Genomic DNA, 24,293 nt, shown 5'->3' on the forward strand with positions numbered 1-24,293 from the left:
TGCTTGCTTGTCCCAACTCAAACAACTTCTTACCCTGCGTCCAAAATTGGAATATGTGGCTTTGATAAGACAGTATGGGATGAAATGTATGGGTATGAAATTGTGACAATTACTGCAAGATATTATATTTTTTTACTTTTATAAGCTCACTGTGTTCCCTCCCGGGCTTTGAGTGTTCTCCACTTGGTTTTATAAATTTGTACACAGCTGCTTCAAATTATATCTTTCTAGTAGAGTTAAGTCTGCTGTTGCTGATGGTTTCAAGCAAGTTTCCAATCACTTTTAAAGGCGTTCCACAAGGATCAATATTAGGCCCCTGCAATTTACTCTTTCTGTAAATAGCATTGATTTTCCAACTGAGCGTTGCCATATCAATTTGTATTCTATCTTTAATGCCCCTGCCTGTTGGCAAGCAAGACATTCTTCAAGGGTACTGCCTGGTGTTGATAACCTCCCAATCCCCTCCCTATAACAGGAAAACCATCACACATCTGACTCTTCTATCTCAATTAAGTGACATTTGATTTATTCATCATGGCACTTGCTAAACTGTCAGCACTGCATTTAAAGTATAGGAAAATGCAATCTATGTCTATAGCATATTTAAAGCCATGGAGTTCAAGCATGGAGAATGTAGGTCCTACTGTAAATGTTAAAAACCCTACATGTGGCGACAGTATATTTCTAAGATGCTGGCATTACACACACAAACCAGTCATTCACTTTTAAACTTTTAGCCATATGGTTCTGCTGCACTTTCCTATGTTTCACTTTCCACTTGAGGAATTTCCATTGTAACAGACAGACACTTTTCACATTGCAGCTAACTCAGGTTTGTCTAAAGTTATAGTGTTCTGGTTTACATATCAAGATGCTGTAGATCACGTAGAATTTCCTTATGTTTCAGCCTCCTTCCTGGTTTGACATAAGCTTTAGGGATTCACTCCCCCACACTCCTAGCAGGCCAAACCAGACTCTGTATCACCAGACCACAGAGGAAAAAAGGGCTTGTTTTCTCTCTGAGAGCAAATCTCCAACACAAGCCACTATCTCTATATCAGCTGCACAGAAAAAACAATAAAAAAATCTCACTTTGGCAGTGCTAAATTTCAAAATGTTTCCCAGTAGACATGTAAATCCAAATCAGTGGCTGTAGTGATTTCAAGGCCAGCATGACAGATTTTTTCTTTTAATAGGTACTGTAGTAAAAAGTTTACACAACTTAACAACTGTATTTCAGAAAGTAACTTTTGATGTATACATTTAGTAGTGGGATGTGAATTAAGACAACAGTCAGGATGAGCTAGACAGATGTGGTGAAAGCATAAAAAAAGAGATGCAGCGGCAGCAGGAGCTGCCTTTGCTACCTTCTGATGGTTCTAGTACTTTGCCAGGCCAGAGATTCTCTGGTTGAAAGCAAGCAGAGGTGAAAGGAATCGTGAGCCAACTTCTACGACTGTATTTTTTGTTTTTGTTGTTTTCATTTGAGACTTCAACGATCTACTGTAAATTATTTTATTATTGATAGATTTTTATTATTTATTTCCTGCACCCTTTTAAATTATTTTGCAATCCATTCTAAGGAAAGATGTGTTTAATGGCAATCAAGTCTACATAAAAGCAGAAAAATATGTTCTTTTTATGGAGCTGAGAGAACAGTCCAATGACAACTTAAAAGAAGCAGCAAAGCACTTAGTTAATGCTTTCACTGTTTTGATTTCCAAAAGGTAACATATGAATTTATGTTCAGTCCTGATAGCAAGGCATTCCTATGAGACAGATTGATCATTTGTACCTAAGCAGACCTTAGGGTTTTAAAGAAAATGTGGATGAGAGCAAAGAACTGTCTTACTGTGTAAAGCTGCCAAAATATGACGCAGTGAGACACAATCCTAAATTCCGTTCTACAAATTTGTAAATAATTAAAATGCAGATAAACTTTATTTTACTTAGTTTCTTAACTGTTGTTTTCTTCCTTACATTTTTATTTTATTTAATTATGGATTACTTTATTATATAGTATATCAAATTTCAAGACAGTAGAATCCTCTTTCATACATTCCTATTTTGTTGTTTGTGTGTTGTGTTTGTTTGCCCTGCTAACAAATAGCGTAGCTCACACTGCATTTGTCCAGACAGGAAACCTTGAAAAATATTATGTTACAATTTTGGTAATTTATTGTAATGCCTTGAATGATACATTTTCTTTTTTTCACATTATCAGGTCTTAATTTTACTTCTTCAGATTACTACCACTAATGCTAAATTAACATAGGGAATATCTTAAACATAATCATCATTTTAGCTGTTGTTTAGGGGAAATATATGTAGACACTTCATCGCCTCATGAATGTATGTCAACATCATTGTCATGTTGGCCAGTAAACATGGGCGCTCTGGTTATCTGGATAAAAAGCACTATGTTTACAAGTGTCACCTATTTCAGTGAGTCATTTTTATAATAAAAAATTGGTACAAATAAGGTTTTGTCTGTTTTGTTAGTTGATAGTTAGGCTGCTGGATACTCAGGCGATGAGTGTGTATCAATGTAGAATAACACACACATGAATTTCCTGGTGAAAAGTAATTACATGTAATTTTTTATAAGGAATCATAAAAATAATGACATTTATCAAGCAAAGATTCAAATGATCTGTAGCATGCTAACATTACCATTTAGCTGGCTGTAGATGTGAATTAATAGGCATGAATACAGCACTGCAATTCCAGGCTTTTGTCCAATTTTTTCTTTTGTCAATTTTTTCGTCTTTTGGCCAAACATGTAGGTTCAGAGTTGCCACAGCGGATCATTAGTGCGCATGTTGATTTGGGATATTTTTATGCCGTATGCCCTTCCTGAAGCAACCCTCCACAATTTTACCAGGTTTGAATGGCTGGGAATGGGGATGGGCGGTTTGGGTTTCAGCAGGGACACTTCGACATGTGGTTGGGGAGAGCGGGGTGCGAACCTCCTACTCTGTGAAAGCCCACCATGCAGATCTCATTACATCCATGGCCTACATCCTCATGAAAACTTCATGTTCAGTTTCAATCTATGTGGATATGGCAGTGATAATAGCATTTGTGGTAATTCACTCATTGTGGTAAATCTTCAAAAGATGCAGTACTCACTGGGTTTCGGCTCACCACTTCAGGGTTATTGACCACGGCTATAAGGTAGATGATGGTAAGGGCAGAGTTGAGCACATAGGAGCAGAAGAGGTTCTTGTGGAGGGTGATCCTTTGGCAGCTTAGACTCCTGTATGATGAGACATGCCATGGTTTATGTTGTAACATGGTGACATACAAGAACATGACATGATAACATAAAAAATAACATTAAAAACTAGGAATACAATCTTTTTTGACACATGAAAACGTAACAGAAGTGACATCTGACAACCTCATTAAATTGATAGCTGGTTAGATTTTCCAGTCATTTTCCCCATTTGCTTCATCCCTTGAAGCAAGTTTTTCTCCATAATATTAAAAACTGAACAGCATTACTGGCAAGCCAATTGTTTATTAGGGTTGTCTGATGTAAAATATCGAATAACTGATCTTTCATTAGACACGGATTTGTGTGGTTGGTATGAAATCCCTGGGATCAATGAGTGGAATTGCCTTTAAATGCTGTACTGTAAATGCTAGAAGTGCTATTAAATAATGCATAATGGATCCCGAGGGTGCTTTCTTATTACCATTGTCGGCCGTTCAGAATTAATGGCATAATGAAATGCTTGACAGGAAAAGTGAAAACAACTATTAGAATTGATATTGTCATATCCAGTATTGATGCTAATGGTTAAATAATCGTTTAATTTCAGACAAAAAGCTGAAAAAAAAAACATTGTACCACATATATTTAGCAGAATAAAGCTTCCTTTTAATATATCCTTTATGGTTATATTCTTTTACTGCTCATGGCTTAATGTTGAATCATAAACCCCTATGAAAAACAGGAATAAAAATACATTTTCATCAATCTTGCACTCATGTTACTCAACCTCAACAAAAAAAGTCTCAGACGTGAAACAAGCTCCTGAATAATTATATACAAGGAGTTTTATCTAAAAAGGGGATTTCAAAACACAGACTGAATCCCTATGGCAACATTATTTGGACTGTCAGACGGCCTAACGTCTCCGTTTGTGCAATTCCTGTTTTTCCACAGCAAGCTGGAGCATTTTATATCTGGGAGTCTGATAGTGTTGATGTAGAGTTGTAAATAATAGAGTGGTGCAGCTGTACACTAGCACATACCCCTGTAAGCTTCACATCTGGATGTTATAATAAACATTACGCTTCCAATTTTATAGGGTTTTTGCTGTCATTTTGTTAAGATATGTTAGAAAGTAAGAAAGAAAGTTTGAAAAATAAAAATGTTTTTAAAGCCAATAACTTTTGTGATTTTATTGAGCTCTTAATTTGTTGTGACTTTGATCTTGATGAGTTGCTTATGTCCCACTGAAAAGCTGTGCAGCTAAGTTAAGTGTTTGATTCTCTTCAGGTCACAAAGCTTTGTGATAATGTGCCTGCTCTAAACACGGTCGTGAGATTTATAAGAGTGTATAAAACACTGCCGCACTACGAGATCTGTTCTGGATAACAGCTGCATTTAAGAGGTCACCACCCTTCAACACATCAAATTTTACAAATGCAGTATTCAACAACTACTGGGCCAGCAAAGCTACTTTTCCAAATATTGTTATAAACCTCTTCCACCCACGTCAATTTTCAACCTCTTTGTTTGATTCTAGTGAGATGAGGCTTGCTTTTCTGCTAGCTTTTGTCAGGTTTCATCATTCCCAAGTTTTCATAACCATCAGCCAAATATTTTACATCTCTTTTCTTTGTTCACATTGTTACATATTTTCTAATCCTTATCAAATTGATTTTCAACAGCAGTGTCTCAATTACTTGTGCACGTCTCCCTGTAGGGCTAAGCAGTACATTTGGATGAACAACCTTAATGAGCAAAGCACCCAATTGCACACAATTCTAATGAGATCAAAGCACCAATGCACTCTATGGACGCCACAGCTCTCCAGTCTTGACTCCTAAATATCCATGAAATGAATGTGCTGCACATGGAAACCAAGTTGGCATGAAATTATCAACAGCGAAGTTGTGTATAAATCACAGTTTGTGAAGCAGCAGAGCTGTTGTCACCACCAAAGTTTGTATTAATTTGAGATAGTTAAGATAGGAAGGATTTTATGATTACAGCGTTACCGTTTTAACTCAGGCAGGGTTTACGCTTGCAGAATCCTTTAAAACTTTAGCCAGGGCAACTCAATAAGTCAGCAGTCATCACCTGATGATCACTGTAAAATGAGGCTGAAATATCAGCATTCACATATCCTGAAATCCTGTGTGTGGCTCCAGAGCAAGTGTTTAAAATATTTGTTTTGACCAAGGTTATGCCCATAATGGGTCCTGAGCCTCACACTATTTGTGTAGCTGTCAGGTCTACTGATGAGTGTGACAACATAACTGAACCCTTAAGGCCAATACGACCATCAGTTATGACAAACTGTATCAGCCATTTTCACCACAGTCCAACAAGCGCGGGTATTTTTTAAGACTGCTAAGTGCATCATTAAACTGCCACAGCAGCTACATGCTCATTTTCAAAATGAGCATGTTTGACATGAAGGACAGAGACATTATATTGAATTCACCCGATGTTTTTACCTGAAGTAGAAGAAGATGGCCAAAGAGATGAGCAGGGAGGCTATGGATAAAGCATGACCCACAATTGCCATGTAAAACAGGATGTACGCTGACTGTAAAAAAGCACAAGATAGGGATTTCGTGTTACATAGCTACTAGGAAATATTTAAAATAATAATAAGACCACTTTGATTTATTTGAGGTTCTTTATGTTCTTGCACCTGAGTCACAGTCCTATCAAGTACAAACAGCTTCACATTGTCACAAAAGTGCATAAAGCAATTTTATGGCACAAATGCATTCTGAACATAAAAGTCAGCAGGTGACAATTGGCACCAAATAAAACGTTACATTTTTCTCTTTAAGGGAACACGCAGAGAATAAGAATTCTTGCCTGTGTTTTGCAAACTAGATTAATCTCAAATGTGAATTTTACTTATTTTCGTTTAACACCCGGTAAACCTAAAACTACATGCCTACCAGTACCATCACCCTTTATTCTGTATACTGATGTTACCTCTGGGTAGCTTTATCAGGAAACACAACACAGCCTTCCATAGCTACGCTGATGACACTATTTTAAAACATCAGTAGCTGGACGTCATAGAAAGTCTTTGTTTTAAAGCTCAGAATGAGAAATTGGCCTCCAAGTTAGATTTTTAAGACTTGCCTCACACCTACAAGACAGAAACATGTAATTCTGGACTCAGATCTGAATTTTAAGGCTCATGTGACAGTTTATCCCCAAATCTGCTTTTGGTCATCCTAAAACTACTGCTAATGCACGACTGTTATGCAAGAGACAAATGCACACTTTTATATCCAGACTGGACTATTGTAATGCTCTCATTTCTAGTCTGCCCAAAACCAAGACAATAAGGAGAGAACACATTACACCTATTTTAAAGTCCTTACAAAAATTCTTATTTTAAATCACTTGATGGACTTGCAACAGCCTGCGATGCCTCCAGTGTATCAACCTGGATGACCTCTCAGATCCTCTGGTACGAATCTTGAAGCTGTTCCAAAATGTAGGACACAAATGTTTGGAGAGGCAGTTTTTACTTAGTAATCTCTGAGCCACTGGAACAGTATGCCTGAGGGTCTAAGAACAACTAAAGAGCAGGGATGTTTTTAAATTCAAGCTTAAAACATACTCTTTTAGCCTTGGCTTTTATGGAGAGCATATTTTGCAGAAATTCTTTATTTGTTTCACTTAATTCATTGTGTTCATTATTTTGTTGTATTATTTTTAGTGGGTTTTTTTTAATGTTATATTTATTATTATTTATTTTTTGCTATTGTATAACCAGAGTGTTCTTATGTATTGTGTTTATTTATTTTATTATATTTTTGGGAATTAGTTGGCAACCTCCTGGGTTTAAAAGAAACTCAGGAGTTTAGTCATATAGTCTTTTGGGAATTGAACAACTAAGTTTTTCTGTTCTCATCGGTTTCTGCAGGAAGAAAAGGATTCTGGTTGTAAGCTCTGGATTGGTTCTGATCCACCCCTGCAACTGCTTCGGCAGTGAAATGTGTTTTTTGGAGAAGTTGTGTTTACAGGTTGTACTCATTTGCATTTCGCCTTGTCCCTAATGGGACAACAGAGTGGGCTTGTTTTCCAGTTTTCTAGTTGCTGGCTGAAAGAATTTTGCCTCTCAAAAACAAAACAAGTGCCAATTCATTAGCATGAAACCTGGAAAGAAAAAAAATTGCAGCAAAAGTGTCCAACATTTGGTCTTTCTATTATGTTTTTGGTCATTGTTTGACTGTTGCACACTCTTAATTGATTTATTGCTTTGATTAAAGTATAAATGAGAGTGGTATAAGACATGAAACAAACATTAAAAAGAAACTGTATATTAGGACTAAACCACCATCACCATTACTGACCAAACCACCACCACAAGCCAGCACTATGGTTATACTGAGAATTGTAGTATGGACTGTAATAAAAGCTATTCAACAAGTGCAAAATGAGTAAATACGAATATTTCAAAATCCATGTATTTCTTATGTCCCTTCAGGTAAAACACTGTCCTCTTACAGCACCCTGGTGCTGCTCATAATAAGAAGGTTGTTAATACTGTAGGTGACAATATCAACAAAAGGCTTGTTAGCAGGGACAGTCCTACGTCTGGATGTTGTCCAGGTCTGGATTTTACTGTAAAGCCTGAGGACCAGAGTGCTCTGTGGTTTTGTTCCAACACATACAAAGCCTGTCGTATCTGACAAACAAACCCTGCAGCATACTGCAGCTACCTGAGACTGAGCTGAGGTGAGTTGAGCCAGTTCTCAGGAACTTACGATAAAACGGTATATTTACATTTTGTTGGTGCAAGTAAACATGCATTAGCTATCAGTGGTTCCTATGATTGTGAACATTTACCTGTGATTTGTGTATAACTATTTCAGTGGAACTCAGTATGCATGAAGTTTGTGTCTCAGCAATAATAATATATGATCATAAAAGTGTCTGATACAATATTTATGGACAACTACATCAGAAATGAGTCTTTACATTTTCCACATTGTCCCCACATTGACAACAAAATAAAAGTTTATGCAGAGTCATCATACAGTGGCCACAATGCAATAGCTCTATGATATTGTCTCAAATAAATTACCTTCAGCTTTGCCTTAGTGTTTTCATTGCAGCGTGTGTAGTTGGACCAAGTCCTGTTGGTATCTGGGTGGCGAAACCACTGACCATCCTCTCCACAGTACTTTGTGGCCTTTTCTGCAAGTAACAATTAAGTAATAAATAATTTTTGTGAATCCTCTAAGAGTTTCCAAAGTGTTGTACCATTAGCCTTGGTGAATAATTTATCAGGGCAGTTGTTTATATGGTTTAATTCTGTCCAAAGCAAGAGGTGGGTTTATCCAGAAAGGTTAAGGGAACTCAAGTCTCACTGCTCACCTGTGGGGTCGAAGTCAACAAAATAATTGGGGCAGTTTTGAGAGGTGTAGGTGCCTGCCGGAGTATCGTCCCAGCACAGCCATCCATCCCAGTTGCGACTGCAGTGCAGCCCTGTAACACCAACAGGGACAGAGTTACCATTCACAGAGAAACACAATGACAAAAAGACAAAAGGAGTTTCAATGAAGTCAACATTTCCACTACCTGATTTGTTATAAGGTGGATCTCGATTCATTTTCTCGAAACATTTGTATTGACTGTCAAGGATTTTTTTCCGCACAATTTCCTGCTCTTCTGGATTAATGATGGGGCTGACCGTGGCTTCATCGAGGGGCTCTACCTCAGTTTCCCCTGAGAGCTGAGCAGCTGCCTTCAGTTTGGTGACACACACCCACATACACACAGCTATAATTAATCAATAAAACACACTGACACACTGACCAGTGGATCTTTGGGAAAAAGCATGGTTTACAATCATGGTACAAATATGTGTAGACCTTTTACTATGGAGTCACAAATAAGCAAAGAAACAAAGAAAAATTATCATTATGGTGAATTGTCCTTTAAGATTTGCACAATAAATGTATTCAAACGAGTCAAAATGTTATCTACAGTAATTCGCATACATGGTATTTAATTATGGCAGGGGCTTGAACTTCCAATAGTGGGAAAGCTTGATACCAAGAGTACTTAAATGTTATCTTACTCTCAACGTTTCTTTAGTCTTGACAACACAGAGTGTGTAATTGCTCCAAGTCTTGTTGCTTTCTGGATGGCGAAACCATTGTCCATCCTCTCCACAGTATCTAGTTGCTTTTTCTATAAAAAGCACAATTATGTGATAAAGATAACATGCATTTTCAATTTTAGATCTAATAGTTCTGTACAGTACAGTAAGAAATTATACTAATGTCGCTGCTCACCTGTCGGGTCAAAGTCAGAAAAATAATCCGGACAGTTCTGGGAGGTGTAGGTTCCCGCCAAAGTATCATCCCAGCACAGCCAGCCATCCCAGTTCCTACTGCAGTACAGACCTGCAGCTTTAACAGAGCCACAAAAATATGATCACAAATGTTGATCGCAAGTTTATATAACATTATCATCATGTGGAAATTATATGGATATAGAAAAAGACAGTATTAGTACCTGATTTATTAAAAGGTTGGCCATGATTTATTTTCAAGAGGCATTTGTATTCATTCTCAAGCATTTTCAGTTTCTGAGGAAAATGAAGCAGACAGTTCCATCTTAAATATTACCGGACAGGAAAACTGAGCACTGACATAAAGTGTGGCTCCACTGCCGAACATTTACGCAATTAATCAGCAATGTTTTGTGGTCAGAGTTCACATCCCTTGTTCTATTAAACGTCAGCGTTGGAGAATTAATGTTTTTTTCACTGCATTGCCAGACACCTCAGTCACTTATCTAAATCTCTTTAAGTAACGAATAACAGCAGCACATTTACCCTTAGTCTCTTCTCATGGGTGCTTGAACAGAGTGTATAATTGGTCCAAACCCGGTTGGACTCTGGATGGTGAAACCACTGCCCGTTCTCCTCACAGTACTTAGTTACCTTTCCTGAAAAGGATAATAACGTCAAACCTCTTTTAATAAAATCAACAGCTGTAACTGTCACAATATTACTTTACCCAGTAACCAGCAGTGTAAAAAGTTCCAAATAACATTTTTGTCATACAATTACTGTTACTCTTTCCAAAAACAACCTGTTAAAATGTTTCTTTTCACCACGGCAAAGATCGATTTGAAATTGGACATTTAATATTCGCATTCACTATTAGCAGCACGTTAAGCAGTAAGCTGATGTGAAAGATGAAGATGGCTGTATTTTGTGGCTTCCTATTACTTAGATTGTTGTCCAGACGGAAGGAATTAAGACCAATGTAAATTGTGTGCAGGTAATGGTAATATTGTTTCCACCCGAAATAAAGACAGCACAACAATGTAGAGCTCATGAATAGACACCCTAACAATGATGAGCCTGCTGTGGCTGTGCAGGATGGCTGTAGCCCTTAAATGGCCAAACAACTAGAACTGTATTTCAATCATCGATAGCAGCTACAATTGACAGACACGAACTAACAAAGCTTGTGGTTGCAGGTGTGATCGATAAAATGCTGCCGATATCCACTATTGACTTTCAAGCTAGTTTTGACAGAGTAATAAGTAAAGAAATGCTATTAATTTTGAACAGAGTAAAGAATTGTGAGTAATATATTCAATTTTTTCAACACTGGGTAAATGTCAATTATCATGTAAAGATAAAAAATCTCTGAAGTCTCACTGGTCACCTGTGAGGTCAAAATCAACAAAATAATTAGGGCAGTTTTGAGATGCGTAGGTTCCGGCTGGAGTATCGTCCCAGCACAGCCATCCATCCCAGGTGCGACTGCAGTACAGACCTGCAGCACCAACAAAAACACAAAAACCAACGACACGTTTACATCTTATGTAACGTCATCTTAATCATCTCTGTAACATGGGAAATCAGAAAGAAATCACATAAACTAAAAATATCTCTTCTGCAGATATTTTTACATATCTGCAGAACAGAGCAGCAGTAGCAGTACCTGAGCTATCATAAGGTGGATCCTTCTTCATTTTCTCCAGACATTTCTTTTTGTTTTCAAGGATCATTTTTTCGACAACGCTGCCATTTACTGCGTTGGCCGCTGTGACCGCTGTTGTTGGCGCTCCAACAGCATCCCTTAAAAAATGGTGGACTTCCTTTAAAAAAAAATAAAAATTAGAGTACAGAGCAACTGTGGTTTCATTTTCCAATGACGTATTCGAAAACCAATGTCCATATACCAAAGTCAGTCTCTAAATACCTCTAATTTGTCTTTTAAAGCTGCTTGACAGGAGGACCCAGTCGGGACCCAGTTACCCAGTTTGTCACAATATTTGGTCACTTTTTCTGTATAGGAGAAAAGCAACAGTTTAACTCCTCAATATTTATTCTGAATGCTTGATATATTTCATCGATGTACCTAAAGATACAGTTTATTGCTTCTGTTCGACAGCGAAACTCCTTGATCTTTGGCTCTGTCGTGTCCTGGCACCATCCAAACACATAAATCTGAGCCTAAACTTTGGCATTACAGAACAACTTTGATTAATTTAACTTGGCACACACCATCAAAAGTTATGTCAAATGGAAAATTCCCTCCTTGGAGTAATTTTCTGGCTAATTCTCAAATATCAAGCTTAAAACCACATGTACTGTAAATCCAAGACTCAACTGTAAATGAGATCACATTGTTCTTGACGACGACTACAACCATGGTCTGAATGCCTAGTCATCTCTGACAGCTCATCAACTGTTCAACAGCTACTTCCAACTGTACGTCTCCCATAAAGCCTCATATCATCAGCATCAGCTTTCAAATAAGAAGCCATAAGGGGACTCTTAACATCACAGGCATTTTGGGAAGATCTTTCATAAGCTTTTCCTTGCAAAAAACACACTCATTCATATTCTCTCTCCCCATCCATCTCTCTGACTACAACTTTCCTGTCTGTCTGTGGAATCCCTCCCTTTCTTTGCCTCTTTCTGCTTTCTCTACCTTTCATTCTTCTATCTGGCCTCTCCCTCAACTCTCCCCTTTCCATCACATTGCATCGTTTAAATCAGGGGATGACTTGACTCTGGGTTTCTTCAACTTGACACTGAGCCTTGCATTCCTCACAATGTAAAAGCTCCACATATTCTCATAACTACTGATACTGCCATGCAAGGATTAAATTAATCCACAGCGTGCTTACAAATTCAATTTGCATAGTCAATTTCAATATAAATAAATGTCTTTGTTGAGACAATCTGATTGATAAAAAGGGCTACGTAATTACCTTGATCTTTTATACTAGCCATCATCTGAGCTCACCTTCCTCCAAAGTAGAATGTAGCATGCTAACATTTCTTAATAGGCACTAAAGACACATTTTAGATGGTTTTCAATTAATTACAACAATGAATTAACAAGAACAACAGAAATGGAAGATTTAACAACAAGGCCAACAAGTAAAAAAAGAGAATTTTAAACCAAAGATCCAAAAGATCCAAAGCAAGATGCCTGCTTATTTTCTGAAAAGGGCAAACACACTACAGCCAAGTATTTGGAATATTGTAATGACATCTACTTACTGCTCAACATAAATTATAATAGCTTATGACATGATGCATAAAATCCAATTACATTATGCACATCAGTCAGAGACACTTACATCAAGGCCCACAAATGGCCAAAGAGTGAAATCTGGCAGAAAGGCTCTGTTCCGTGAGGGAACAGAACAGATCTGAACAGTGTCATGGATTCAGGTTGAAGAACTAATCTCTGAATAACAAATGGACATGAAATCTTGCTTAAATAATGGAAAGAGTATAAAAGGTAGTTTAAGGTGACAGAAGGGGCTATGTGTATAGTATTAGCATAAGTGTGTCAACAATTTAACAGTATTAATTTATAAATGGCACGCTGCACACCTGTGTACCTCTAAATAGGAGCATCTCAGTGCTTTGGCATAACAAATGCTCTTGTTATAATCCTGTTGAGACTGAAATGTTTGACTTTTTAAAGATACTATAATTAAATATTATATTACTGTTGCTACATTATTAGTTGTTACCACAGTGAGATCACAGTATAACAACAAAATAGTTCTACCATGTTGTATCAAGAAAATATATGGTAAAAACACATACATTTCTCCTAGCTACTGCCTTTATATCCACAACCTTTGATGTCCATCACAGAGAGGTTTGGATCAATTCTCTGTTGTGCTTGTTGACTTGGAATTAAAAGGTTATGCAGGAAACTCTTCCAATTTCCCATCACTGTCAAACCAATGCGCTTGTTGTTGGCGAATGATGCAAGAAGTGCAAAACACTCTTACCAGTTGGTACCAGGTCAGGGTGATCTGGACAGGTTTGTGTTACAGATGTCCCAGCTGGTGTCTCACCCCAGCACAACAAGCCATCCCACATATGTTCACAGTATGTGCCTCGAGGGAAGGAAAAGGGGAAAAAAAGTTTAATGACTCTTCTGGTTGATTTCCAGCACATTTTTCTGCCTTTAGCTGTATATAGTATAGTAGTCAAAGAAACATCATTTTTCTGCACCCTTGAAAAGATCATATCTCCAAAGTTCATTTCAGTCTCTTGCTCTTACACCGATGTCGGAAAACAGCAACAGCAATGAATCTCTCACAAGAACAACTATAGTATTCTGAACCCAGTCCACCAACTTAAAACATGGCTACACCCACGATGTGTTCCCAGAGGCAACTGATTAGGCCTTACAAAGCTTTTTCAGTGATGTGGGCCTCTCACCATTTCTGTTTTCTTGGTAGTCTTTGTTGGACAGCTCCAGACATTTGTATTGACGCTGGCTCACCATCTGGCTCTCTCCCTCTGTCATGCTCTGTCCAAGCCTGAGCGATGGATCTGAGATTGGCTCAGCACCTGCCTCTGCCCTGCACTGTAGAGACAACACAACACTAAATGTAAGAGGAGAATAAAAGAAAACATGCCTTATACTGACTGGAAAACAATATGTGGTTTGTGAATAACTAGTTAGAGTGTGTGTTGTGGTTGCTGCTATGATCTACAGTGCCTTGTCAAAAATAAGATATGCAGAAATATTATCTTGGAAGATGATGTTAGGTAGATGTAATATATTCACCTCTTGTTTGAAAGATACATATTCTTGTAAGATAAAAATGAACATACAAACTTTGTGAAGCATCTTCAAAGCTGATATGATGAGGATTTCACTCAACATTGAAATTCTAGTCATTCTGAATTCATGCAACTTATTAAATTATTATTTGGGAGCTCATAAAAAAAGTTAAGCAGCTGATGTCCTCCAAATGAATCTTATCTTGGCTCCATTGTTTGAATTTGGAGGTAGCATTAAGAATGAAGAGGTCTGCTGTGTCAAATGCTGATTTTGATAATACTGCTCACTGAAGGATAAAAAGCCCATTTTAGCTGTGACAAAATGTTTGGCTGAAAATTAAGCCTCTTGGAGTGTCAGGCTCATGCACTTCCAGTTTGTGGATTAATTCTTTGCCACATCACAGTTGAGATGCAAACGTTCTTCCGTTAGCTTTCCTGTAGCTCTTTGTGGGGGCCCAAGGGATTCTCATTAGACCAAAATATTATTCTTACCTGTTATATGCAGTAGAGTAAAAAAGATCGCATCTCCTTAAACTGAAATGGCAAAAAGAGTAAAACATTTTTTTTCATCAACATAATGTTGAACGCTCATTCCACTAGTACAACTGTTATGAAGTTGTGTTAATACAATTTTATCATTACAAAAGTTTGCATCCCCCATAATAAACTCTGATTTTAAAAAATGACATTTAATGCTTGATGAGTGGCACCAGATGTGTTAAGTTGAGCGTGTACTTTATATTTCAGTGGGTAAATCACAAGGGAGTAGGGCTGGGTATTTTTGAAAAATAGTGGTGCCAATACCAATACTTTGACTTCAATACGGGTTTCTAAAAAAATACTTTTTTACTTTTTTACAGTCAAGTCTAAGACGAATCACTACTACTCACGGATCCTCTGTCGTCTCTCTGATGTGATTCAATGCTGAGCAGGTACAGCTGGTACAGGGAGGAGCCGTTTAGGAGTGAGGGAGCTGCTGTCTCTCAGAGAGTGAGAGACCATTAGAACTTGGTCAGTTTTAAGATACTACGTAAGTATGAACATCATTGTACATACAGCTCTGAGCTGAGCTCTGTGTCATAGCGATGAGTTATTAACTAACAAACTTTCTATGTTGGCACATACGAACGGTGGAAAGATGTTTTTGCTTTGCTGCATGTTTATGCTTATCAACAAGTGTTTCAATAAGCTACTTTATTGGCCTCTTATTTCACTGATATTGTGTGAGAATTAAAGCTGAGCTGGACTCCGTCTCTCCTCCTGCAGCTCCCCTCACCTGTGCACCCTCTCTTGTGATGAAACTCTCTGGTCTGTTTAAAGCTCAGCTCCACCCTCAGCCACACAGACATAGACGACAGACAACATTATCACAATAACTGTATTTTCGAATCTGCTAATCTCACTCACTGCTTTCTTAAAGTGCTGCTAAAAACCTGATTTAGTGTATTTGGAATTCCTACTCTGAGTTGCACTTGCACACCCAAAAAGTTTTTGACATTCACACGCTCCAACTTTCAGTCACATACATGAAATGCTCACACTGTTGGGCCCTGTTTAGGTAACAAATTTTAGAAATGAATGACAAGGAATCATTTCAATAAGCAATAGGATTGAAGCAATTCTGTATGAAACTTTTACGCCCAGCCCTACCAGGAGCAGTCTCAAAGAGTTTGCTGAGAGCAACAAAAAGCAATGGGATCAGAAAAACAGTTTTAGAAGATATCAAAATTCAATTGTACCCCCACAAAGCAGGAAAGGTAAAGATTTCTTCTAAACATTTATTGATACTATTTATTGATACTATTGAACTATAACCATGATCCAGAATCAGAAGAAATATGGACACACTTCCAAGACGTTAATAACTGAAATAATAACTGAAAGAGAAGACTTAAAAGCAAAGCCTCCTACTGTCAGTCAAAAACTAAAATGAAGAGGCAGTGGATCCTTCAACAAGGCAGTAATTCAAAGCACAAAGCAACTGATCAGTGGTTTAAAAAGAATAATGTGAATGTTTTACCATGGTCTTCTCAGTCTTCAGACTTAAATATCAGTAAAATCTTTGGATAGATTTGAAGAAGGCTGTACATCGCAGACAACCAGACAGACTTGGAGCAATTACCCCTTTAAGAATAGTCTAAAATTACACCTAAAAGAAAAGAAACTCTGCTCCGAGGGTAGCCAAAGACCTCAGAGGAGGTTATAAAGGCAAAGGGAGGACATAGTGTCAAATGTAGTGTATGAGTATTGACCTATTTTGTCTTCTAGTGATGAAGCCACAATTGTAGTGGCTGAATGTGCATTACATATTGTGCAGATGAAAAAAAAATCTTAGTTTTTCTTTTTTGCCATTTCAATATAAGGCGAGCTCGTAAAAATAAAAACTGTAAATATACTGATGTCCCATGTAGCAGTTTAGCAGCCGTACATATGATGTCACTCCAAACATTGAAGTAAATGACGTCATACATACGACCACCAGGCCACCACCATTATCAGCAGGTGAGCTGAACAAAAAAAAGAAAAAGAAAAAGGAAAAGAAAATCTTCCCTCATGTCAAGGACTATTTTTATAATCCTAAAGGAACATAACCAGATCACTGTAGTGAAGAAAGTACAGAAACACACCCATTTATATAAGGTATTTAACAAAATCATGTTTTTTTATTATATTGGGATAAAAGTTCAAAATATGATCTCAATGTGTTTTAGCATGTGTGAACCAGGATGGTTGTATATAGTAGCTTAAGATACTTACGTTTACTGTTCATTTACTGACAGACTTCATTACTATTTTGTGGCCCTTTACAGAATCCCAGAAAGCACTGCAGTATGCAAGTAGATATTTTGTTGTCTTACAGTTGAAAAGTAGCAGGAAAGTTATATTGCCATGTCTGGTGCCTAGTAATAAATCCTGGAAGTGTGATCCTTATCCAGAATTTAATGCAGAGTTAGACCCACCATAAATACACAGTGATGTATCACATTTCAATTTTGTGTCTGTATCCACACCTGTAAGCCTCATAGATTGTACATCATCTGTATAAAGGAGGAAGGATCACATATAGTAAGCGGGAGCCTAACACACACAGTAGATCTTGGATCATGGATCACATGCAGTGTGTTTCATTACAGGCTCATTCAAGCCTGTAATGAAAAAAAGCTAAGCCCATTATAAACGTAAAATATTAATTAGAAAGGTTTGGTGAATATTAATCATGCGATTGTTTTTGCTGCTGACAAAAAAACAAAAAAAAAAAAAACACTCGACCACAACATATTACCTGTCTGTGGGATTTGATGAAATTTTAATCCTATGTTTAAACACACACAGTACGTCCAGGCAGAGTGGTAAAAATGAGAAACAGGGCCCTCCAAGTTTACCTGACAACATTCTTTTGAATAAAAAAAATAAGACCTTACCACAAGGAGAACCAAAAGGATCCACAGGGAGCCCACTAACTTCATATCTTTCTCTCACAGCAAATCTCTGGAGTGGGAGAAGAAAACAAGTTAAAACGATCAGAAAACAAGTTGTCTACCGTGAAAGTGACTGCCTTAGCAAACATGCAGTGTGGCTGTTTCAAATCAGGATTATAGCCTCTCAGGAAGAGACAGTAATCATTAATCTGAAATGCAAAACACTGCAGCGAAAGCTTTGAGGTTTGTGACATTTCATACATTTCCTCTGTATGTGTGTGTCTGGATGCCCACTAATGTGTGGAACAAGAGCATAAAAGAGAAATATTTAAGGAAAGAGGTAAAACATAAAACATTAGACAGAGACAGTCAGACAAAAATGGATGGTCATTAATCATCTAGTGCTGAATCTCCAATCCTGCAAAATGGCACCATCTGATATACTGGTTTAGTAATTTAAGTACATGTGAGATTAGAGGCCACTTCAGGTTTCTTTGCTTTGGCTTGCAGAGGCTCTGCTGGAAGCCCATCACACCGCAGTTCGAACACTTAGGATAACCTGTTGGTAGTTCTCCACACCCCACAGCAACCCAGGGGGCAGGCTGTTCAGCAGAAAGACATGCATGGACGAATCTTATAAGTCACTGGGAAAGGTTAGCGGGACTGATAGTATTTGTTTTGGCTTTCTGCAGCACACTTATGGTTCGCTACTTAGCATGCAGACGACACATAAACCTGGAACTGTCTTTGTCAGTAATTTAAGGCAAGGAGTTCTGATATCTACCCTGGGAGCCCTTGAATATCCTTCAAATTCCTCATTTCTCTTTGATGCTCTTTACAGCTCATCAGTTGTGGAGATCTGCTGATATTGTTATTTCAAAAATAAAAGTGAAATAAACTCTTTGCATTCTGGCTCCTATGAAAGCGAGTTTAATTTTGACATCTCACTTTGATTTAGTTATACTTTTGACAAAAAAAAAAAACATCTTAGTTTTTGTCTGAATTTCATGTGATATGCACACACTCACTGCACACGTTATTTGCCCCCACTGCACTCACACACTGCAGTGCATGCACAGACCGTATGCATTCACTGTTCACACTCACTGCACACACTGCACTCACACACTCCAGGGTTTATTAAAGTATATATATTTTAAAAAAGGTTTTTTTAACAAACAGCTGAGTTGCCATAGCTGTCGACATTGATCTTATCTACCGATCAGATTACTTTGAAGGTTATTTGTTGTTTTTTAATGTAAACACATTGCTAGTTTAATGGTAAAGTATCTTTTTAGGGTCTATGCTACAGCTCACTTTATTTTCAAAAGTTGCAAAATGTAGCTTTGAAGTTTCTTAAAAGCCAAAGGCAACGTGATTTCCTCAAATTTTTAAATCTCAACCACAATTCTAAGCAATTTCTATATTCAGTATTCAGTCCAATTTTGAACTCTGTTCGATCTTCCCAGTACAATATCAGACTGTGCAGTACACCCATGTGAATAGGTTTCAGCATGCTGAGAAGCTCAGTCAAGGACACTATACCCCTGCTCTGAAAAGGAAAGAAAAACTACAAAAAAAACCCCAACAACAACAATCAAAGAAAAACGGATAGCAGTAGACAGGGGTGGGTAAATATGGATCTCAAAATGGCCTCTAGAAAAAAAGATCTATAAAAACTATCACCATGCCAGGGCAGAGGATTCACACCAGTCAATTATCAGCTAATCACCTCAGGGTGTGCATGAGCGTGTGAATTTGTCTGAAAGTGAGATAATAGGATGACTTGTGTCTAATATTCTCACCCATGTTGTTGAGGATGAGTACAAAGATACAAACCCCCGACTGGTCTATACTGACTGTCCCCACCTCTATGGAAAGAAGCTTGCTGTCCTCATTGCTTAGAATTAAATAAAAAGATTGATGCCATTTCCCAAAAATGCCCCAAAATTATATTAGCATATGCTTAAAGGAAATGTTTGACTTTTTTTAGACTTGAGCCATATTCACTTACAACAATAAAACAAGAGGCTTGTGCTCTGTGTTAAAAAAAAACCCTGAGGGAACTTCACTAAACAAAATGACCTTCCCAAAAACAGATTTCTATATTTTAGATTGTCACAGTTTTTCTTTTTGTAATAGTCTCATCTGCATGTTGGCATTTTGCTTATTAAATATGCTGTCTCTCTTTTCTGTCAACAGTAATTACCAGTACACGCAGTAGTCAGTGCAGCTGAGGCCAAAGTTTAATTTGAATGTTTGGTGCAACTGTTTTGATAAGCAGGACGGTTCCCTTATTACAATTAGAATGTTCAAAAGCTTTTTATCCAAAATTTCCTTCGGTGTTAACAAGGTAGATTAGAAAGCACATATAGTCTTTGAAGGCCCTGACAAACTATTTTATCATTTAATAATGAGGGTATTTGTACAACAAGTACTTTTACAAAGCCAAAGGTAGCAACAGAGATGATCTAAAACACCAATCACTGACACTCTTAGTCCATCAATAATAGATTTGCAGCACTTTTCATATCCTAATATCTTTGCTGCATATGACATTTCACTCAAGCTCAAACCTCCCCTATATTTGACTTTCAGTGGGGGAAGATGGGGGCTCTTCAACTGCACCTTTGTGCCTCGTCCATTAGGTTTACGCAGGTCTATAAACATAGGCCCCAGAGCATTTTGCAAGCTATTACGGCCAAAGTGTGAAGCATATGTAGTTTATTAAAGAGATGAGACCACCCATAGAGAAGACAAAGAAAAACACTCAAACAGGGTGGGTGAGTGCACAGCACACAGTGTACAGTAACACTTCTGTGCCACTCGATCCTTAATGCTTTTTAGCGGCAGATCAATTGAATGGCCATAAGTGATTTGGATGCCTCTTTAACAACATTAATACCTGTTTAGATTCTAAACCCTTTTGGAAACAAACCTTATTCATTCCTATGTGGTGACAGTAGGTAAAATGAGTAAATACATGTGACGGTGAAAGGAAGGTTTGAAAAATGAACTGGTTTCAAGGTTTTACTCCTGAATTTGTGCCATTGAAAAGACATTGGTTAAGTTTTAAAGTGTTTTTTCCTCCCAAGTTGTGTACTTTCAGAAGTCTCTTTTTGTATTCCAGAATGGCTTCATTATTCTCTTCGATTTAAATTTAATACCAAATATTTTCAAAACTCAAGATTGACATGGAATAAATATGTACATTTGTTCATACAAAAGTTTGGAGGAGGCGATCTTGTTTCTTTTTTGTTTTGTTTTGATTTGCTGTATGTGATGGTGACAGTCATATGGTTTTCTTTTGTCTTTATCCATTTTCTCCTTATGTCTTTTTCTTTTTCCCTCCCCTCCTTAGTTCACTCTCTTATCCTTACCTTTTTGACATCGCACATAAGACAGGAGCAGATGGAGCCAACTATCTGTCTTCTTTTCTTTTGGAGTTTGTAGTCACTGGATAAATGACAACTCAGATTTGTGCTGACATCACATCAGTGATAAAGAATGCAGCAGCTCGATCTGCCTTTACTGATTTCTCACAATTTCAGAGCCCATCACTGACTGTGTTTACATGCACTTAGGTAACCTGGGTAGTTGGCGAAATCAGCTTTCTTGGGTAACTGGGGAACTGCGTTTACATGTGCTTACTGTAAGAACCCTGTTTACTGGAAATCCACGTAAACTGTAGATGAGTAATCTGATTTCTGTTCAATTTCAGACTTATTTTGGAAACCTGGCACACAGATTTTAACTCTGTAGTGATAGGAAACGCTGGTTTCTGACTTTTCTTTTTTGTGTGTGTTAGTGTCGCAGTACAATAACAGTGTAGAAAGAAAAGAATCTTCTGGGCAAGTGACTTATTTATGAGGCACTTTTTTTCTGTCACACTATTGGCAGAGGTTTTTATAAAAATGAGCCGGCATCGCTCTGTTGATGATTACTCCCTTCATTCATTGTTTCACTCAGCTGTGCGCTCCTGTCTGCAGTCTTTTATTTCACACATATGCAGGTGGTGAAACCTGATTACGTGTATACATGGCAACGAATTCTACATGGGGAAGTCAGGTTTCCCTAATACCCTACCCCGATTTTCAAAACCGGTTTTGCCATTTAAATGACAGTTAAGAAATCAGTTTTCAAGAGAAAGTCAACTGTAACCTGGTTACTAAAGTCCATTTAATCGCACTATTTCAAGGGTGCAACAAAAGGATTCTTGTTACTACAACTCATGTCCAAAAGCTACATAACACAACCTATTTACACTGCTTATTAAGTAATATTTTATGCAAAACATTTCATGGTGCTCTGAATATCCTGTAGGCATCTCTGAAAGCACCTGATGCACTGGATATCCATGTGGCCTCTGGCCTCCATGAATACACAAGGAAAATGAGTACATATACAGAGACGTGGTAATGCATGGCCCACACATTTTTTATTGTTTGATTGCTATTCTGAAATGAAGCTATTTATCCTCTTGTGAATATCTGAACTCGAGCAATAATAAAAACCAACATGTTAAAAATCACAATGTAATGTAAAAGGTCAGATTATACAGGAATAATGACAATGACTCTTTTAGTAAACATTACGAGCAATTGTCCAACAGAGGCTGATTTATTAAAAGGAAAGCAACCATGGCATACAAAATAAATAAATAAATAATAATGACACAATCAGGAAATATTTGCCACCTTTATTTGGTTTTTGTTTTTTTGAGTTTGTTTTTTCTTACTATAAAATGATGACATTGTCATAGCATGCCCGCAAAGTCTGGTTTGAAAACTGAAAGCATCCTTTTAAAGTCATTAAAAGATGCAGACATGCTTGTTCTCCAAGGTCCAATTTCTGGCTAAAAAGCATGTGAATATGATGCAAAGCTCTAAATCACTGAACACTTTTAGCCACTTGTAACTTGGTCCGAACAGCCTGAAGGACTAACAAGGACAGTTACATGAATTTTCCTGCACTAAATTGCATTAGCACATGATCTGAATTTGACAAAAAAGATATATGAAAATATGTTGGAGCTAATGTAATAAAAATGTAATTGTATACAGTAAATTGGCCCTTGGATTTATTAATAGCAAGTCATATAACGTAAGATTGTCAACAGTGGCAGGCTCCTGTGGACTGAAGAAAACATTTTAACATGCTGCTCTGCACCTCATCTCAGCACATCTCAAAGTGAACATGTTGAGGTGAACAGGTAAATGGTGAAAGCAGTGAAAGGCCTGCAGCTTGACGTGTTCATGTCGTTTGACTTCATACCTATCTAAAAATATGCCAGTCTCTCCAATTAAGGTAAAAAGCGTGCATGGTTTCCTCTCGATGCATTTACAACCCCCAAATCCCCCTTTTCTCTCTCATTTCCTCTCTGGCCTTTTCTTTGCCGCTTTTCACTCCTATATATCTTGTACTACTTTAATCTATTTCCCTCCTCACTTGGTTTCTCTCTCTTTTTTTCATCCAACCCCTCCTGTCTACATTTTTTTCTTGCTTTCCTTCCCTACTTCTAAAATCTCCTACTTTAAAAGCAGTGGCTTTCCTTTTCAGGTGGCTTCATTCTCGTCTTTTCTTGGTATATTTTCAAGACCTTTCAATAGATTCATAAGCTAGCACATCCTTTAAACATTAAACAGGTTCCCACTGTGGTGACACGTTATATTTACTATTAATCTGTCAGTGTCCCACAGAAAACACTCCACAGTCCTAACCTGGTTGTGCTGTTTATGTGCAAAGCCAAGAGACAAGGCAGGACTAAAACATGCAGCGCAGTACTAGAGAATCCAAAAAGAAATGCACAATTTTTGTACTGTTTCTGGTTTAAATAAATGTCAATAGTCTTTCAGTGCAGGAGGATATACCTTGGTTGCCTAGCCACTTTATTCAGACTGCAGAAGCCACTTGGATAAGAAGCGAAACGTTTCTAACCAAGAAGAAAAAAGTAAATAAATCATTATTATCATAAATTATTTGATTGATCACTATGGACCCCTTTCACATCCGAAATAGTCATATTCTAAATAACTAATACAAAATAGTGATCAAAGCTGTTTTCAACTGGATTATAACAATAATTAAAGTCAGGAGAAAAGACCATATGTCATCTGCAAAACTCTCCCCATTATTCAGTTGCGGTACATACTGCATATACACTGATCAGCCACATCACTGCTTCCACCTGGTGGTTTTAATGTTGTGGTGGACAGATGCCGGCATGGGAAAAAGTGCCCAGGAAAAACAGGTGTCCAACATACAGTGTAATGCAACTAGCATAAACGCAGACCAGGCAGAGTCCCCATGCTGACCCCTTTACACAACTGGGTGGATTTAATGTTGTGGCTGACCAGTGTGTATCCTGGCAGGAACTGCTATTATTACTCTGGTTATTGCAATCTTTCTTCACTCCTCTACAACCACTTCTTCTTCTCTATCTTTTCTTCACTTTCTGTCTGTCTCTCAAGGTTACAATCATGGTGGTCCTTGCATTAATCTGTGCAGGGACCACCAGGTCTCCAAAGCCAAAAGATCCAGTCTATTCCCCATCTGCCTCAGACCAATTACAGCTGAACCA

At 37.7% G+C, this 24,293-nt stretch overlaps 1 protein-coding gene across 3 annotated transcripts in view; it reads right to left on the bottom strand.

Annotated features, from left to right (window-relative positions):
- The window catches only part of calcr (calcitonin receptor), a 53,212-nt gene that overhangs the window by 12,209 nt on the left and 16,710 nt on the right, over positions 1-24,293 (bottom strand). For 2 of the 3 annotated variants that reach the window (XR_010914376.1, XM_067503524.1), the window contains 15 exons: positions 17,717-17,783; positions 13,947-14,094; positions 13,511-13,618; positions 11,449-11,534; positions 11,188-11,344; positions 10,909-11,019; positions 10,065-10,177; positions 9,743-9,815; positions 9,520-9,636; positions 9,303-9,415; positions 8,801-8,966; positions 8,597-8,707; positions 8,304-8,416; positions 5,698-5,789; positions 3,133-3,259 (listed from right to left, as the gene is read on the bottom strand). Coding sequence is in view for 2 of the 3 variants with exons in the window: in XM_067503524.1 (XP_067359625.1) it covers positions 3,133-3,259; positions 5,698-5,789; positions 8,304-8,416; positions 8,597-8,707; positions 8,801-8,966; positions 9,303-9,415; positions 9,520-9,636; positions 9,743-9,815; positions 10,065-10,177; positions 10,909-11,019; positions 11,188-11,344; positions 11,449-11,534; positions 13,511-13,618; positions 13,947-14,094; positions 17,717-17,761 (1,680 nt within the window). In the remaining variant the exon portion in view is untranslated. Of the gene's footprint in view, positions 1-3,132; positions 3,260-5,697; positions 5,790-8,303; positions 8,417-8,596; positions 8,708-8,800; positions 9,002-9,302; positions 9,418-9,519; positions 9,637-9,742; positions 9,816-10,064; positions 10,178-10,908; positions 11,020-11,187; positions 11,345-11,448; positions 11,535-13,510; positions 13,619-13,946; positions 14,095-17,716; positions 17,784-24,293 lie in introns of those variants that run through there. The other variant, XM_067503536.1, reaches the window with a different exon arrangement.

The sequence above is a fragment of the Channa argus genome, chromosome 1 (assembly GCF_033026475.1).
Source record: "Channa argus isolate prfri chromosome 1, Channa argus male v1.0, whole genome shotgun sequence".
In the NCBI taxonomy this organism is placed as follows: Eukaryota; Metazoa; Chordata; class Actinopteri; order Anabantiformes; family Channidae; genus Channa; species Channa argus.